The sequence below is a fragment of the Amblyomma americanum genome, chromosome 5 (assembly GCF_052857255.1).
Source record: "Amblyomma americanum isolate KBUSLIRL-KWMA chromosome 5, ASM5285725v1, whole genome shotgun sequence".
Taxonomy (NCBI): Eukaryota; Metazoa; Arthropoda; class Arachnida; order Ixodida; family Ixodidae; genus Amblyomma; species Amblyomma americanum.
Window position 1 is genome coordinate 71,483,931 of NC_135501.1, and position 19,108 is coordinate 71,503,038.

At 43.8% G+C, this 19,108-nt stretch overlaps 1 protein-coding gene across 1 annotated transcript; it reads right to left on the reverse strand.

Moving 5' to 3' along the window:
- Positions 1–621: 621 nt before the first annotated feature.
- Positions 622–17,902, reverse strand: LOC144133955 (arylsulfatase B-like). Its single transcript, XM_077666999.1, has 9 exons — positions 17,810–17,902; positions 12,838–12,997; positions 12,200–12,312; positions 10,257–10,367; positions 8,510–8,635; positions 5,691–5,817; positions 4,278–4,574; positions 1,332–1,855; positions 622–786 (listed from the first exon to the last, which is right to left on the reverse strand). The coding sequence occupies exons 1-9, from the start codon at positions 17,900–17,902 to the stop codon at positions 622–624; spliced, it is 1,716 nt and encodes a 571-aa protein (XP_077523125.1).
- Between the last annotated feature and the right edge of the window lie 1,206 nt (positions 17,903–19,108).

Below are 19,108 nucleotides of genomic sequence, written 5' to 3' on the forward strand. Positions count from 1 at the left end.
ATGCATTGTTGGGCTAATTGCGAGATGTGTCCTCTTGCAAACCGCTGTTCTCTCAGTCTTTCTCGCTCTCTTTAAAGTATGAACAGAAGCCAAACAAACTGTAATGCTGGGATAAACGGCCGCGGTTGTAAAAATGACTTCGGGCGCAAAATGTGTCGGTGATGTGAGAGAAGTGACACTCAACAATTGTTCTAGTTACCGTGTAAAGAAAAAGTGGGCCCAAGGTTGGAGATGGATTTACACGGACAGATATAAAGCGGATGTCGAAACTTGCCATTTTGCCCCAACCTCTGCGAGCCATTCGCCTTCGGCGGACCACAATAATGAGTAATCTTTTTTCGACAAACGAGTTTAACAAACTGCGCGGAGTCTAGAAAGACACCCGCTTCGCGGACATGAACTTGAAATATTAGCAGTGAATCCACCTTTGCATTTAAGAAGCAATGTTTGCGCTTTGTAGATGAAGTAAGGTCAGAAGGCAAACAGGTTTTTTTCCCTCATAAGGTTTATTCTATCAAGCCAAGATGAAAAAGTTTAACAGGTAGCGGATGAAGCCAGATTACAGTGAGCGCTAACTAAATAAAGGTGCAGAATTCCGAAGGGTGCCTATAGCCAGTGACATCATCGGCAGGAGCAGTTGCAAGCAGCCGTCTGTGCCCTGTCTTTCCAAGGAGCCCACACACAATCATTCACATCAGGCAGCCCCTCTTCTTCCATGAAAAGGTCCAACGGTTGCCTTGCGACTGCGACGTATGCGTCCAGTTTTTGGGACATCTCAGACACGACCTGCATTAGATGAACTTCATTTTTGCAGGCCACTTTTTGCCGCTACATTGGGACTCGCAAAGAACGTCTCCATCAATATGTAAGTGCTTCTATAGCTGGGACGAAAAAATTTAAAGAACTGAACATTTTTTCAGGCTGAACGGTGCAGTTAGCATTGAAAGCTTGGAGCCTCGAAAAATCATTTAGCATCAGTTGTGCAAAAGATTGCAGCGATGCAAGTGCCAAAATCAAAAATTAGTAACGGATTCTAGTTGGTGCACCTACCATGCTGCTCGTGTAATTCTTAATGTGACAAAAATTATAAAAAGAAAATAATTTACACCACAATATCTTTTAAATGCCAACATTATGAGATCCACGAGTATCAGATGTCGTCTTCTAGACGATAAAAAATTTAAATTAAAACGAAATAAATACAAGATAAAAACATAATCAAAACATAACTCGAGTGTTTCTAGCGAGGGTGCGCCAAATAATTTCTGTATGGCCCTTTGAAAAGACAAGTCCGATTCAGCCTCTTCTCATACAGCATTCCCCATTCTTACCGATGGCAGACGGGTCACCAGGTCTCTAAGCTCACATGGGTCCTTGTCAATGTCGAACAGATAGTAGCCTTCACGCAGTTCTTCAAGACCAGGAGTCGATTTCTTGTTTAGGCCGCACCGCACGGAAGCACGCTTACGCCACCCGGAATGCAAATCATTGAGGTGGCCTCCGCCTTCGGCGTAGAACTGTTCCAGAGTCCTCCACGCCAACGATGATGTCATGAGTTCATTCAGACGTTGGGTCGCAGTCTCCCCGCGCTCATGAGGAGGCATACCACCGGGTATAGGAACCTGTTTCTGGAGTGCGGGATCTCCAAAGGTATTTGCAGATACCGTCGAGCTGGGCTTTGTTACAGATAAGAGTTTATAACCCCCTTCCCGATACGCCGCCATCCCTGTACTGGCGTCGACGTTGACGAGAAACTCATTGCGAAGCCATGTCTGGTGGCTGCTGTGTTTCGCTGTAGAGAGCGCAGGCCAAAGGTCGAGCCCATCGATTTCGCCCAGGTCATCGGTGCAGCCTCCTGCTCGTGAAAAATTGAAAAATATATATGCGTGTTACTGCGGCAAATAAGTCTAGATAATACACTATTCAAAAGTGAAGCGATGCATTTAAAAATAAACGTTGAGGACATTTGAGTAACATTGAATCACCAAGGACAGAGCCGTGAGGAGGAAAAAGTAGAAAAGGTTCCACTAGAAAACATTAGCTGAAAAAAGGGCTGTTACGCTTGCTTTAACAAGAATTTAGAGCGCATTTGTAAGGCGTCGAGTGGTCCCCTGCCTCCAATCCGAGCATTTCTACGCTCTCTAACATTCCTCTATATTCATCTCCTCCTCGCCTGGCCCCTCAACTCACTACATCCCATCTCTCCTACGCTGTTCTCCCCGCTCTAAGCCAACAACGGGCATTACAAGTATGCCATTGATAACAATGGTGTGCTCTAGCTAGAGCAATGAAAGGGGGAATTTTGCATGCAGTGTTTAGCTTGGTGGCAAACTGAGAACTGGCAGGAACCATTATCTTCTCTAATTTATTATAACAATCCCTTCAGTCTTGTGCTATCCCCAATGACTGGAAGGTGGGCAATGTGGTTACTTGCACAAGTTTAGGGACAAACGTTCACCTAAAAAACCTAAAAACTATCAACCTATTTTGCTTGTTAATTATCCCGTGTTAGATCATGGAAGAGGTCATCTAATCTCTTCTGGCCAATTTTCTTTAGTAAAATTTCGTTTTCATTCAATGCCAGCACGGGTTCCGTAAAACATTTTCTAGCGAGACTCAGATTCTGTTTTACACATGATCTCCATTTCACTCTTGGCCGGGGTTCTAGGGCAGACTGCATTTCCCTGAATTTCTCTAAAGCCTTGAATAAAGTTTCTCACCAATTACCTCCTTCCAAACTTAGTAATATTATTCTCGACTCTAGCGATATTTCACGGTTGAATTCTTTTCTGACTAACTGTTGTCAATTTGTGACTGGAAATAAAACTAACTTTCTTTCCTCTCCAGTTGGTTCAAGTGTTCCCCACGATGCTGTTCTAGGACCCCTACTTTTTCTCATTTCTGCAAATGTCTTACCTAATAACATTGCTTCTTCCGGGTGCCTTTTTGTGGCAGATTGCGTTATTTACCCTGAGATTAACCATGAATCTGACGCTATTCTTCTTCAATCTGATATGAAAAAAGTTTCAGAGTGCTGTAAATTATGGCTTATAGGACTCAACGTTAATATATATAAGCATATGCGTGTTTTACGATGTAACGCCGTAGGATTCATTTATGAACTTAATAACACCCCTCTGGAAACTGTGTCTTCGAACCTAGATGTGCATATAACTTGTAATCTACCTTGGAAACTGCATGTTGGATTCATTGCTAAGTAAGGAAACCATATGCTGGGTTATCTGCGTGGAAACTTCTGCCTTACGTCTGATTTCGTTAAAATAATTCAGGGTAAAACTCTCGTTTGGACTAAATTGGAATATGCAGCATCTGTATCGGACTCGCCTTGAATCACTAGCATCGAAGTGCTACCGTAGTGGGCGGGTTCGAACCCACGACTTGCATGCACTGTGTGATGTAAGTGCACGATAATTAACCAGGGGTAATGGTAGTTATACGGAGCCCTTCACTAATAAGTCACTCAAAGGCTGAATCGCTTTGAAAGCTTCATCCTATAATGTTAAACGAAATGTGCCATAATCCTATTTGTCTCCTATTCAAACCTGTACACATTTTTCAATAGGGGGAGTACGCTCCCCGTGTTATGCGAATGATACCAAAGAAGTAGCCTAGGATTGCCACCGCCTCCAAGCTTCCAGCAAGAATGCGCAAGCTAGGGGAAAAAGGTGAAACGGTTTGAATATTTTTAGGGAGTCACTATGGTTACAACCGTAATTATCCCAGCGCTTTATGTCCGCCTAGTCGTGTGACCTGCATGAGAACACTGCATTCGTGTATTGCTCGCAAAATATTTTTAATAAACCCGGAAAATCAAATGTGAACATTCTGTAAAGTAATGACGAATTTCGAAGCGTCCGCAAGGAGATTGAGTCGGTTTACCAGCAGACGACGCGTTCGTTCGCTCTGTATCGCCTACGCGCCTGTCATGAATGTCATCCCTGCCATTTCCTCTTCACTGTCTCATCAGAAACGAAGCAGCACGCTGCTAAAGCCAACAATGCGCACTTAACGGCTGCGCTGCAATTGCAAATATTTAATTGCAACGTCCGGAGGAAGAATGACACGAAAGATAGCTGATGCCCACTTTCTTTCTTGAAACACTCCCTAAATTCAATAGTGTGACTCTTTGCGGAACGAAATCAACTTTCTGACAAGATCTGCGAAGACCTTTCATTTAAGGTAAAAACTAAATTTATATTACAACTGTAAAAAGAGTTCAATGACTTGAGAGGTTCAAGCAGATTCCAGCTTCTCACCGGCTGCCGAATATAGCGTAGGCAACCAGTCGACCACATGCATCATTCCAGGAACGACAACACGAGATCCGGGTTTTAGCAGCGGACTCCAGACCACGGCTGGCACGCGGATCCCGCCTTCCCACAGGGTGCCCTTGGTACCCCGAAGGGGCCAGTTGGAGCCTGTGTTGGAGTAGGTGCCCCACGGCATGCCACCGTTGTCGCTGGTGAACACCACCACGCTGTTGGCGAGCATCCGGCGCTTGTGAAGGGCCTCGATGACCCGGCCGACAGACTCGTCTAGGACGTCCACGGCACCTGATGGCATAGAAAGAGCAACAAGGTACGTTAAAACGTAGGGCCAGCGCTCTGTGATGGAAACAGTGCGCCGGAATGATGCTTTGCTCAGATGAAAAAAAAAAAACGCTGAAATTGTTACTCGATGCTGTTAGATATACCTCCGGCCTTTTGTATGAGTGCTTTACCCTGTTCTTTTCAGCATGTTTCCGGGCAGCACAGCATCACATTTCACAAAGTATTTGAGTCTCAGGCCTTTCGAGCCATTAAGCATGCTGAAGTTTTTTTTAAAAACAAGAAAGTTGTGATTTTCTGAAGAATAGTAATAAGATCTATTGAAACGCGTTGCGCATACCCAAAAATTCTGGCCAAAATCATTTTTGAACGGAAAAAGGTTTGTGAGCGCAATTTTTTCATATGTTGTACGATTTCTCTAGAACAGTCAATATGACCGCAGATCTCCCGTCGGCGTACTAGAATTTTATTTGCTATTAAATTTTTTGCTATCGTCAAAAGCGTTCCCTATAGCTTTACTATTGAAGTCCTAACTAGTCTATGCAAGCGATGGAAACGCTATAAAAGGAATATCTCCAACATGTCTCAAAAATAGACCATTACCTTAAATGTTTCTATACAAGCACCTTACAGTTTATAATATTCAAAATTTTCGTCCAAGAGTATTGGACAAGGTGAGTTCTGGGTTTCACTTTGCACCGAAAACATACACTGCCAGTTTCCTTCTCCAGGGAAGAGCGGAACGTACCTTCATTTGCGCTGAAGTCAGTGCCCCTATCACTTCGAACTCTTGTGCGAATCTGAATTCCCAAAGAAATCTCCAGCAGAAAAAAGTATCAGCTTCTATGTGAGCTTAAGGCTTGCTTACACCTCAGCTCTAGGGCCTGTGTAACGGTAATATCGTAGGTACGAACGCACGTTTTTCGCTCTTGAATGTAGGGGCCTCAAGATTTATCAGAGACACGCCTTGTGCAGACGAGGAGAATGCGTGGAGTATTGACTTCTTTCGTCATGATCAACTTGTAAAGCTAGATGTTCAACTAAATACACTGGGGCGCCCTATCAAGAATCAAGGCAGCGAAACTCGACGCCGCTAGATGTCATCTCAAATTGCATACTCACCAGCAAGAAGCGTCCTGTTGCGGTCACCAATATAAGAAAATTTTTCCAAGTTTGATTCGGGTGCGTCTGCTGTCAAATTGTCTGCCTGACCGTGCGCTGCTAGGGTTGCCAGGTACATGAAGAGGGGCTGTCATGGAAGAGTATAGAAAGGGATGTTTTTACTTACCTCGTACCAAACAGCACTGGTTTAAACAAGTTTGTAGCACTGCAGTAGTGCCTGTTTCGATGCCCTGTGATGGCGCGCAGTAATGCACGAATTTTCCACATTTACGTTTTTTCATATGAGCTGTCATAGGGGTTTTTGAGAAATGAATACAAAAGAAAAACAACCAGCGTAACTTTTTGCGATATGTTGTGATAAGCTTCATTGAAGGAAGTTCATTAACTCTTTGAAAACCCGCTTTTCTGCACCGGTCTACGCTATGCAGATTTCAAGAGCATAAATATAGGAAGCGCTACTGTAGAGAAACTAGCCTCTGCCTGTAACACTGAAGAGTGATGGAAACTGGGCGAGTTGATAACAATGGGTGTAGTACAGAGCGAAACGGGCGAAAGCCGTAGATGGTACAAACGAGCACCTCTCTCGCTAGTTTTTGTTTTATAGAGACAAACCGTATTTAAACATCTAAGTCACGTGACATTAAGAAGCCTAGTGCATTTACACACAGCGCTTTCAAGCAATATTATCAACTTATCTGCCACATGGTGAACCCCTGTCAAAACCCGTGCCGTTATGCCCACCCCTCCTCTTTCTACCCCAAGCCATGATCATGAATTATCAAGGAAAGAAACCTCCTTATTAACGAGGAATAAAGAAGCCTGACTTAAATAGAGTAGCTATTTCTTTCGGATGAAATGGGCTTCCCCTCTTTCTCTTGTTATTTAATCCCACTGAAGAAACACAATCTTTTTGTTAGTATCCAAATGGCGGCACGATTGTGGCAAAGAAGGTAAGAAAAGTAAAACGCGTGGCCCGTAGGTAACTGACGCGAAGTTTGTGTTTTATCGCCGGAATAAGATGTTTTCTGACCCATTTTAGTTGCAAAAAACTGCGGCGCTGTTTATCACTTCTGTAAAATTCTCTCGGAGGGCTCAAAAAGAGACTGACAAATATGTACCGTCTTTGCCAAAACTAACTGTGCAGAGGTGGTTTGTTTCTGAGCCGCTTAGTGAAACACTTATGGCAGCACTTAAAGGGGCTTTGAAGGGGGCACTAATAAGGTTGCGGTATGCCGGGGATGTTAAAGCACGCCTATTCACGGATATTGTCCAGCAAAAAGTTTTTAATGAGCTTACTAGAAGCTGAGTTATCTGCAGTCAAAATTTGATTTTCGGCGGCTTCACGCCTTTTCCTCTCTTCTCGTCAGTTTTTCCACGCTGGAAGGTCGGCGGTCCTCCGTCGGCCCCACCTCCGGGAGCGGAGCTTCCTCACCCGCCGGTGCTACGCGCATCATTGGCCGCGGCCACGGTAGCTGCTCGACGTATGAACGAATCTAACCAATAGCCACCTCTAAACTTTTATACGCAGATGCGAGCGACGGAGGAGGGTGCGAGCATAGAAAAGCCGTAGGGAAGGGCTCGCCAACTTTCGCGCTGGATTATGGGTCCTCTGCTTCGTGTAGAAGTGTATTATTTGGCTCAGGTTTTCATGACAACACAGTGCAGTGTTTCAGCGAGTTCATGTGCTCTCCTCGGAAGGTCTTTCAGAGCCTCTTTCAGGTGTGAATTTTCTGACAGTAACATGAACCCTTGACCTCACGTTCTGACAGCTTTCGTTCTTTACGGGTGCCGTAATGGCTCCATGATGCAGTTGAGAAGCAAAAACCAGTCGCCCGGTTACTTTTGCCAAAGGGGATGGTGTATTGGATTCCTGTGTCTTGTGGCCACTTTCACATTAGCCAATTCAGTACGGCGCATACATGATAATCCCAAGAGCTTTTAGGAATTTTTGCAAACTACATTCTCGCCATCTAGGCACTCAATGGCGAAACTGGCTTTGATTCGGGAGGTTTCAAAGACACCAAGTTATAGCTAAGTACAAAAGCAACCGCATAACAAACATGATCCTGAGTGCCGAAATCAAGCAGCTTGATGATAATAACATTTGCGCTTGGTCTGTTTGAAATTGAAATTTAAAAAAACCTGCGTTTCATTTCCTCTATAGATTCTCTCATTCATATATGCGATGGTCTATGCATTCGTGTGCTTCGTTGTGAGTCTTTCTTCCTTGGTTTTACTTTGTTTCTAAGTGCATAGCGCTCTCATGCACGGATACGAGTGGTGATCTGCATAAAATTTGAGTTGTTAGAGCTCTGTTTCGCTGTTTCTCGGCTTCCTTGCCCGTCTGCCGTTGCGCAGCTTCCTCCTCTTGTTTTCTTGTTGCGGTTGATTTTAATGGCGTTGTGGTGTAATAGACAAACGAGGAGCAAATAGAAACCGTATGAAATCAGTACATAAGGAATCGACTACAGCAATAACGCAAATATCTAGTTAACCATAGATTAAATATGGCTTACTTTGTGAAAGGTCTCTGCGTTAGGTGTGCACAAGTGTTCAGAAACTTAAAGCGATCTTCAGGCTTGCTGAGTCATTTGTTACATCCACATGGGTAATTTATGCCTTGCGCGTTGGGAAAAATAGGAGGGCAGCGATGTCAGACCGGTAACAAAATCGTTCATGGGGAGGCTTTCGTGGGCCGCGCTACAACATTCTTGCTAATTTAGTTTTCAGCACACCTCAAATTCGCAAAAGATGCGGAAGCCCTCCAAGGAACAAAAACCGCCAAGTCGGCAGAGTATCACGCTTTGTAAGATACAAACCTTGTTCGTGTTGTGGCGGGAAATGATTTCGACAGCCCTGTCGGTGAGGTAGTGTGTGTCATACGCTCCATCGTCGCTGCTCACCAACGTTTCGTTGTCCCAGTAATCGTGGCCACAAATGCTGTACTGAATTCCAAGAGAAACGATAAGACAGACCACAGAATTGAAGTTGTCACCAATACGCACTTACCCTCAAGTGGCTGCGTACAGTAATTTTAATTCAGGAAGGAATGGAGCTGATAGCGACACTTCGAGTTCTTCACGAGAATAATTTGATATTGTTGGCGATGTGTGTAGTATTTTGTTTGTTTTTTTTTGTTTCATACTTGTTTTTCGTATCCCTTTCTTTCTCTCTTCCTTCCTTCCTTCCTTCCTTCCTTCCTTCCTTCCTTCCTTCCTTCCTTCCTTCCTTCCTTCCTTCCTTCCTTCCTTCCTTCCTTCCTTCCTTCCTTCCTTCCTTCCTTCCTTCCTTCCTTCCTTCCTTCCTTCCTTCCTCTTTCTGACACTTTGTTTCTTTGCTTATTTCGCAAATTATCAGTACTTCCAGAACTGAATCAATTAATGCTTTCTTTTAGAACCGGATTTGCCTGTTTTTTTCCTGTATAGATGTTTCGCAGCCGCAATAAAAAGCTAGCATGCTTCTCTTTGCTAAGTGCACGCTACCAAATTTCAAATCGCAAAAGCGCAGGTAGGCTTCTGGCCATTAAGCTCTCAAGTGCATGTGCGGCGGCCGTCGCATCAGCTTCGTGTTTATTTCCTGAATCCGTCAAAAGTACTTTCGGGAGCCACGAAATAGTAGTACATACTATCTGTTAAATAAGTGCGGCTTTGTTTTTGCCGTGCCTCGGTGAGACTCTTAAGTGCTAGAAAAAATTTATTTTCTGGAGAGAATTTTGCACCTACACAGCATTTCACTTGCCTCAGAACTGAGCCCGAGGCCCAATTTCACAGTAGAGCAGAAAAAGTAAATACCGGAGCTTTTGGCTGTGCTGAGACGAGTATCTCGGCACGCGGACGAAGCCGAAGCAGACCATTGCGTCTCTGAATGTGAGGACGTTTTAGCAAAGTACAGACAGGCAGGGAGGAAGCTCTCTTTGTTCAAGACAGTTACTTGGCTGAAAGAAAACTCCCTACAGCTGAGCGGTGCGTCTTCTTCTCTTTTCGTTAAGTGCTCTGTTCTTAGGGAAGTCCAAAAATAACTCACCCAACAAATGTTCTAGCAAGAACTACTATTGTTAGACCACCTACTATAAGCTAGTAAACTGAACTAACCAATAAGACTGCATCCAGGAAGCGATAATAAACCCTACGGGCAGCCACTGTGTGTCGGTTGCTTAGTAATAAGAGCCCTTGATTCGCTGAATCTGTCTGCAGCTTAGGCTTATCTGCCCAGTTTCAGCGAGAATCGGTGCAGTGTTATTCCCGCGTGCACCCATGTTACACGTAGAAAAACATGTATTTTGATGCATAATAATTTATCGAGAGCCTTACTCCAAGCACTGAACGGAACGAGCTGTTGGGCGATTTGATTCAACGTGAGTGTAGCAAAATATGTCCAGACCGGGACGAAAACAACTGGACGAAACACGTAAAGCGCTCCCTGGCAACGGCGTAATATTTGTAAGGCTAAAGAGACAACCGCCACCTGCTCGAATTATTGAATGTTATAACAAAATATAGGAGAATTGTTAAAAAATCGTGTAGAAGAAATAAAGTGGCGTACTCTGTTAAGACAAAAGCAACTTACAAAATTCAGCTTTTGCTTGAAGTAGTACTTGGCCATGTTATAGTAACCAAAGAAAGTGTCGAAACCACGCCGCGTAGGTAAGTAGTCCACGCTAGAGTACCCCAGGTGCCACTGCAAAACACGGAAATGCGCAGATTTTTGTCAATCAAATTCAAACTGCTGAAAATACGGGAGTTTTGAAATTGCGGAGCATCAGAGTTCGATGGCAAAAATACTTGAGGCTTGGCGACGTTTCGCTTTCTTCCTCTTTGTGGGTCCCTGGTTTCTTCTAAGCCATGTTTTCGTCGCTTAAGCAACAAATCCCACATACCTAAAGGAGTCCTTTAATTTTTGTTTTATTTTATAATCCCCGTTATTATTTGATAAGCCCCGTGGCCTGCAGCCCCCTTTAAACTCGTTCATGACATGTTATGTCACATATACTAGGATCTGCTGCGTAGTTACGCGCTCTGGCAGCGTCAGTTAAAATAGGATTGGCAAGTAGTGCTCCCGACCCTCCAACCATGAACAGTATGTTGGACACTATTCCATCACTTCGCCCTCTAACGGTAACTTCCTCCCGCTATTACTCGCCGTTCCCGTGTAACTCCCATTGCTGTGCTTCAGAGATACGCTGCTCCGGCTACACTCAGTGAAATGACTGATAGGGGAAACAGGGCTGGTAAAAAGTGCATTCACCTCCATCGCCAAGAAAAAACTTTCCGCGTGATCAGTCTGGCGGCTCACTGATAATTCCTCCATGGCGGCCCCTCGGATATAAACTTCTTAATTTTGCCTCAAGGTGGCACAATTTGTATCTATGCACAATAAGCAGCACACAGGGGAGTTAACGCTGTCTAGAGCTCTTCCCACACCGGGCTCAGCTGTTTCATGACATACGTGAATTGGCGCAAACTCTGTCCCATTTAAACTTCAAGCGATCTGCAATCGCATTCCTGTTGTGCTCATTTCTACATTTTGTAGAGTTCATGAATTGACTCGCTTCCTGCTGGCACCACTCACCAGCTGTCCGCAAAATACGGCTTTTCAGTCCCATACACCACATGTGTGGCGGTGATCAAACGTTTCACACCTAGATCACCACGTTAGCCATAAATACTTAAACTACCCCCACATCATCTTGTCGCATCCACCGTATGGCACTCATCACAAGAACGCGGCTATAAAACGCATAAGAAAGGAATAGTGGTTCACAGTCACCAGGATATAAGCCCTTCCTTTCGTTATCAGCGTGCTGTTCGCCGTTTTGTTTCCTTTGACGGACAACAGCCATGAGGTCTCGCAATGTTTTGCGCATCATAAAATGTCTCTTGAAGAAACTGCAGCCTTGCTGGATGCACCAGCTTATGCATTAATTTTGGATGGCGTTTCAGCATGATCTTCAGCACAGTTTTTTGGTGATGAACGCAGCCGCCGCGGCCGCGTTCGAACCCGAACGCGGCGGCTGCTTTTTTATGGAGAAAAAACGCCAAGGCGCCCGTGTGCTGGGCGATGTCAGTGCACGCTAAAGACCACCAGGTGGTGGAACTTATTGCGTAGCCCTCCACAACGGCACCCCTTTCTTCCTTTCTTCTTTCACTCCCTCCTTTATCGCTTCCCTTACGGCGCGGTTCAGGTGTCCAACGACATATGAGACAGATACTGCGCCATTTCCTTTCCCAAAAAACCAACTATTATTCTTATTGAATCAGATTACCAAGTTTGCCACTTCAAATCATAACACATTGAAACGAACACTGCACTGCTTTTTTTGTCACTCATGGTTTTGTTTTCCTAATTTTGCTCTTATTGTGTCTTCTATAATAACTCACGAGCCCATCAGTAAAGGTTTTGAGTTCTGCCTACACAATGTCTCACTCGTTCTTTGTGGCCACTGATATTCACCATAGCGGCTAGCTTCTTACATAAGCATGATTGAGAGCGCACATAAATCATGTGCTTACCTTTCCGAGGGCGTGCGTCACGTAGTCAAGACTTTGGAGTCGTTCGGCTATTGTGGGAATGGTAGGGTCCAGGCCTCCTGGCTGAGCGGGCAGCATAACACCCTGCTGGAGACCTTCAAAACGTGCACACATTTTCTTCGCTGAACATGAAAACTTTTGCTTTCTAATGAGTTTTCGTAATGTTGCATTTACTGAATTTTTGTAATGTTGCAAAGCCCTGAAGAGGGTGCAGGCTTTGCATCTGAGACGTCACCCCGTTTCCCAATATGCAATCAAACTCGCAAAGCATTTGCAATTGCTTCCGGAACTTGTTTCGAGCAAGATTTGTTTTTGTCTTTAAGAATGTAAAACAGAGCTTCCTCGCCGCACCTGCCTCTAAGATTTCCCTGGAATTGCGCTTTTCTCCATGACTGCTCACTGTTCAGAATAAACTCTATTCGATAAATATTTAGGAATTTCATTACTACTGCTTCCAATGTAAGATTACGGTGTTTTACTTTGCTGCTCCGTAGTAAATATTGTTTGTGCTGTACTATGTAGCAGTTCATACCACAACTCTCTCTCAAGTATATTACTGACAGACACAGGCACGGAGCATAAGCATACTGCCGCTCCATAGCTCTAGGATTCCTGCTCACCCATCCGTATAGGGTAGAGGCCGGTGAGAAGGGCCGCCCGGGAAGGGGTGCATGTCTGCAGTGTGTAGTGGTGGTTCAGCAGGATGCCATTTGCTGCCAGTGCTTCCAGATTCGGCGTCGGGACCTGTTCGGAGCCCACGAGACTCGTGTCCGCCCAACCCTGTGGGCAGAAAGGCCTGATTACAGCTGATATCGCGAGGATTGTAGTATCCGAGGGCCAAAAAGATGCACTACTTATTTCTTTTTTTTAGCACCTGAAAATTCGATGAACTTAAAAAAAGTTGTCTGTGGCAGGCTCTGAAGTGTTCGCGTATTCATTCATGATGACGCCTGCTTTGAGAGCTGTGTATTTCATTTGTGGTTAGTTGTATCCGGCGGCAGATGAGCAGTACAGTACTGAAGTAATAGATTTTGCCATTCGGAGAGTTCAGTAGGCAGAATGAGGAAGACCGAAGAACAACTCATGAATGACCCAAAGAGCGAAGGCATAAAACAGAGCGCTTAATGGCTGTTTTTTATTCCGTGAATTACCACTTCAGCTCTCAGTCATCGGGCGAACTATTCCGATAAACGGCCTTTCGGGGAATTGTGAGCCAAAACTCAATTTTATCCAAAAAAAATGAGTTCTTGTTGAACGAATTTATCCACACTGTAGCTTCGAGCCCGGCGAATATTTTGAAATTTTGAAAAGGCCAGAGTTCAGCTCCCAAGTGCGAGGTTCTCGTTTTCGGAAAGATGCAACAGATTTTGTCCAATATACCCGCGCGTAGATGTGACAAATAATAAAGCTGTTCAGTCCCTGATAAGTTGCAGCTTTCGGTGACAGAACTTAAGAATGCTTTAGGTGCGTGTGCCTACGCATCCATTTACAGTGAGAGCAGTAGCTCTACGCACGTTCTTGCGGTTCCTATAATTTATCTGTAGCAGTGCTTACTGCCCTGATGCTGGTACCTCCTCTCAGCAGAGACGTACTAGCCTTTACTGTTGCAGTTAAATGCTGCTTTATTTCTCTTCAAAACAGTGTAGGCAACCTGCCAAGCAAGGTACCTTGCACGCAAAGAATAAAGAAGCAAGAAGAACATCGACAGTGAAAAATACTATCTGATATCGCTGTTCTGGGCCCAAACTCTGCGCGCAAAATAAAGCAAGCAAGAAACAACGCATTCCGCCTGAAATTGCCGAAGTCGGTGGTTATGTCCAAATATTTCGTGGTGATTTCAGGTAAATTCACGCAGCAATTTTCGCATCAAACGTGCTTAATACTTTGACTGCAGGTTGCAGTGTTCTGCAAAAATATTTCTTGTATAATTTTAATTCACTACATACAAATTGGCACTGTGAGAACATATTTCCTGCTGACTTTCGTTCTGACGAACATTTCACTAGTGTTTTTCAAATTCGTTCCAGTGGCGTTTCACTTTATTTAAATAGACAAAAGGTTTTCAGTTCATCAAACTTCAGGCCATGTTATATGAGGGCGCCGAGAGTATTAAAAATAAAACTGAACAGTCGTCCATAGAATCATAAAGCTCTTACATCCGGGACGTCCTACCTCTGTCGAGAAAGAGGAGGCCGCCATGACGGGGGCCGGTGAAGTGGGCCATACGTAGAAGTGGATTGCTGATGACGCAAACAAGCTTCACTAATGCACAGATTGTGCAAATGTCTACTCTATTCTTTAGGTGTACCCAAGTTTCAGTAAATTTAACACCGCCGAGTCGCTCCGCGCCTCATCCGCCTTCCAAACACGCTTGCTACTTCATCATGCTCTGGCGACTGAAATCGACGTTTCCTTGCATCCATATGCCATTTTTATTACAAAGTTCTACACGAAGTACTAGTATTAACTGCAAGCATTCGTAACGACGCATTTGGCAGGAGAACGTTGGATTATTTTATCGCTGAGGGATTGTTTCTGAAGATACGCAATGGAGACGCCTGGAGAATTTTTAGGTGCTGAAGATGGATGGGTATTATAGTAAGCGGAACTATCAGGTCGAACAACTTCCACCTTTATTCAATCCCAACACCGAAAGAGCTGAAGAATAAAGTAGATGGAAGCTCTGAGCAAAGGATTTTGCAAAAAGCTGATGTTCCGTATGTTGGTAAGGCATGATTTCAACCTTCATAGACAATGCTACAGCTGATATGCTTAAAACCAAGATTGAAGCTGCGAAATCACATATCAATATTGATGCCCTTTGAATACAGCAATTAATGGGGGGGGGGGGAGGCATGGAATAGCTATCGTGAGGAGCAAATAGCTAGGTGTTTTATCGCCCGTCAACCACAGCCCAGAAGCTTAAGGAAAAAGCTGAAGCTAGTAATGTCTCATTTCATTTTATTTCTTGCTTGCACCAGTCTGTTTGACTACGTGAGAGGTTCAAGCAAAGATAAATTCCCGAAAAAAAGCTCATTGTATATATCGGCTTTGAGTGTTAAATTGGCAGCACCTTCATCGCCGGGTAAGAAACTACGTAAGAAGAGCACCGTCGGAGCAATAAATGCCGACTCATGGTGACAATGTAAAGCCGCTTCGGACAAAAAAATGCGCTATGGTTGGTGCAATTGATGACCCCAGCATGTAAGCACGCCCATCTCGCAACGGTGGAAATGCGAAGGCTACAAATCAAAGAGCTGTTTTCAAAGCAGAAACTGACTCTTTTCCAGTCTTCCTTCACGAAGCAACTGCTTTTACAGCTTACACAAATACGACACTAAAGTTTATATCTGACAAGCGCCCTTTCTTAGAAACAATTTATTAATTCATGTCTAGCAAAACGTTTCAACACTGAACATCTTAAACATTTTTTTTGCGCACACTGAAGCTTCTAGGCACGATATCCCCAAGGATGAGCGCAATGAAATACTATCATATCCGTATACTTTTGACTATTGTTTTTTATTTTCCCTCCAACAAATCTTGTCACCGAGCTTTATGCGAGAAATGATTTTTCTTTGGAGCAAAGTTAATCCACACAGGAGCCTGAGAAACTATCGTTACTGAAAGTATAAAATCTGTTGTGCCGTCCTGAGTGTAAATCAAAATTTATAGACACCTGTAATGACTACTGGCGGTATTGCGGACGTTACAAGTCCTTTTATTTCCGTGCTTTGACAGGTGAGTCCTCACTGTTCCAGCGACCAAACACTATTATCTTAAGTCACCCTCATTTCCTTCGGAGCATACGGGGATGTTTGTTTATTTTTGACCTCTACCTTTTATTTTGTTGCCGTTTTTTATTTTTGCGGTGCGCAAGCCTGTTTACCGCTCCCCGTTGTTTTGTTCGTGAATGCTTCAGACGTGTGTCACCGGTGCTTCCATTCCAACTGATGTCATTGCAACAAACTGCTGTAAACAAAAATTGATACTTCGTTTGTGTTATCCGCATTTTAAAATTGAATAGTAGAGCACGGAGTTCGTAAGTAACTAACAGAAGTCACAATTCTTAAAGTAGTGCATTGTGATCGCCAACAGTGGCAGTTATCTTTCTAACGGGCGATAAATACTGGCATACCTGAAAGATCTGCTCGTGCTAAGAAATGGAATGGGTTGTTGTGTGTATGTGCACTCTGGCGTGCTGCGACACTGTTTTTAAGACATATTGATCACAGTATATGCCAGCAAACATCACACCGCACAATGTACAAAGCAGTACATTTTGTCTTCAGCTAAATGTGCTCTACGGTCGTTAACGTAAAACTGATTTTTTTTCAGTTTTAATATCACCTATATATATATATATATATATATATATACGTCCATATTTGATTTCAGCATTTTCTCTCTGCTTCGTCGCGGTGCGGCATTCTCGCGAAGTGTCAGGCTTTTCTGCATCGACGTGAGCAAACCTCGTAAGTAGCAGAAAAGTGTTTCGACGAGGTGGTGACACATTGCAAACGAAAAAAGGCGCGGCAGAGGAAGAAAACGGCAGTTCTGTTTGGGGTACCTTCTCGGCCTCGCCATTTTCTGCGGGCAGTACTTCCCTTAACGTGTTCATAAACGCTCTGTGGTTACATTTCGTCTTTTTTTATTTCCCGCTTGTGCGCGAGACTGCGCCGGTGATGTCTTCCTCCCGCGCATGAATCAACCTTTTATTGCCACAGTACGTAGTTCCGGACAGAGAAGCCACATTACCCAGCAGTCAAGCGCAAGCAGGGCACAGGGTGCCATAGCGCAAGAGATTTTGGGGCTCGTCGACCGAAATGTTTCTCATCTGACAGCGTTATCAGGGCACTCAAAATACATCCGCCAGTATACACCTATATCTCACATGATGAACGCGGCCATTGCACTGTAGACTAACGACAGCTAAACGTAACCCTTTCCATAAAACCAACTCAAGAGGAGCGGAAAAGGATGACAGGTGACACCATGACAGCCACAACGTTTTCCTGACAAAGGAGACATGATTGTACCAGTTGCACTTAATGCTAACTACAAGTTCTAGTCCCTCTAACATGTTCTTGGATCTTCGGTGCGACGCGGAGCTGTTGACGTGGAGGCCTGATTATTATTGCAACAACATTAGACTTAACAACATGCGATTTCGGGCATTGCGTTAGTCAAAAAAGTCTCTAATTGGTCGAGGGGCTAATGAAGTCAAAAGTTTGTGACCATGGCACAAAAATTCAAAACTGAAAAACAAGAGGGTGCACGCAGACGGTAAGGGCCAAGGCAGACACGTGGGATAGTGTTCAAGACTGCCACGGCGGCCTCCACATCAGCATAAAGCTGTTCGTATTTGAGTTCGGACGTGCACAGGACCGAACCAGTTGGCATATATCCACAACCTACTATAAGTGCCTCTGCAGCCGCGGGGAATTCTTTATATATTCGGTGTTTTTCCGCGTCACACCATGGTAACCTTCAAACGAAAGATAGTTACTTGCTTCCAATTGAAAAACCAATAACTTAGTTTCATTAAAACTTCAAGATAATTGGAGCAACTTGCTACGGTATGGTACTTACCAAGTCGTCAGCAGTAACAATGACGATGTGTGGAGGGCTTTTCCCATCACAGGCTGCCAATATTCCAAGACACAAAACTTGGAGTAGGACCATGCTGAAAAATGCCCTTGTTCACAAGGTTGACAGGGAAGTGCTTTTCAAGCAGCATTTCACAGCACAACTAAAAGACATCAGCGTTACACAAGAGCGCTTACGCGCGATGTATCTTTTATTTACATCTACTTTTAATAGAAAGTTCCACAAAATTATCTTTTTTTTGTAAACAAGCGAACTATATAAACCATTCTGACTACTTCCCGAACTGTGTCCTAGTCTTTGTTGCAACTCTCTAAGACTTAGATCATGCTTTTGTTTTACACTCATATCGTTCGGGGAATACATGAAAGAATATTAAAAGGTTACGCACCAAAATCTGCTTACCAGGGCTTTGAATATGATGACGTCCTTCGACTGTCACTGTTTGTTGATTTTACAATGAGATGCCGACAATGTATGCCGACATGAGGCAATGAAGAAAACAGGGTAAGTTGCGCCTAGGCTCAGTGAACAGCCTTCCCATAAATCTCCGTTACGACAGTCAAAAGAAGATCCTAATACAAGGTTCAGGATGCAGCCAAATGCAGCCAGAAATTGGTTTATATATTTTCTAGAAACGTTAATGCGCTAAGGGCAGATGATAAAAACAGTTCAGGGCAAAACAAAGACACGAATGCGCACCGTCGCAGGTTTTCCTTCTTTTTCTGAGAGCAACAATTTTCTTCGAGGGAATCATTTTTTTTATGTACAAAAGCAAGCTTATATATTACTTGATTTTTGTAGTAGAAAATATAATGTTAAACTATTTTTGAGCGAACTTTTGTTCAGTGTGGCTAACGGTTACCGTATTCAAAACGCCGTTTTAGTAAAAAATACAATTTTCCTTAGCTCTATATTACACATGTTTTAGGCAAGCAATATCTAGGCAATATCTGAATGCTTCCGCATTCCTTCAAACGAGTTTTCAAGAGGTGTATTGGGTGTTTTTTAAACGCACCTGTTTAATAAAAAAATCTGTAGTTTGTTTTTCATGCTTAGTGTAAATTTTTAGCAGGGTTGGAAACGAATAAGGGTCAAATGCGAAAAAGGGTACTTGCGGCGACACTTTTGTATGGACTTCTCCGACGTTAAAAAAACAGCACCAAAAGCACTAAACTTTGGCGTTATTCGCACTTACAACGACGCGCGCATCTGTAACGTAACAATGTGTTCTGACCGATCCTCTTCAATGGGAATGTAGCTTTTATCGTTTCTTGTATATTA

Coding starts and splice junctions, on each gene's coding strand:
- LOC144133955 (XM_077666999.1), bottom strand. CDS start 17,902: ATGGTCCTACTCCAAGTTTTGTGTCTTGGAATATTGGCAGCCTGTGAT. Junction 12,313..12,837: donor CCTCTACCCTATACGGATGG/GTGAGCAGGAAT, acceptor CACGTTTTGAAG/GTCTCCAGCAGGGTGTTATG. Junction 10,368..12,199: donor TGACGCACGCCCTCGGAAAG/GTAAGCACATGA, acceptor CGTGTTTTGCAG/TGGCACCTGGGGTACTCTAG.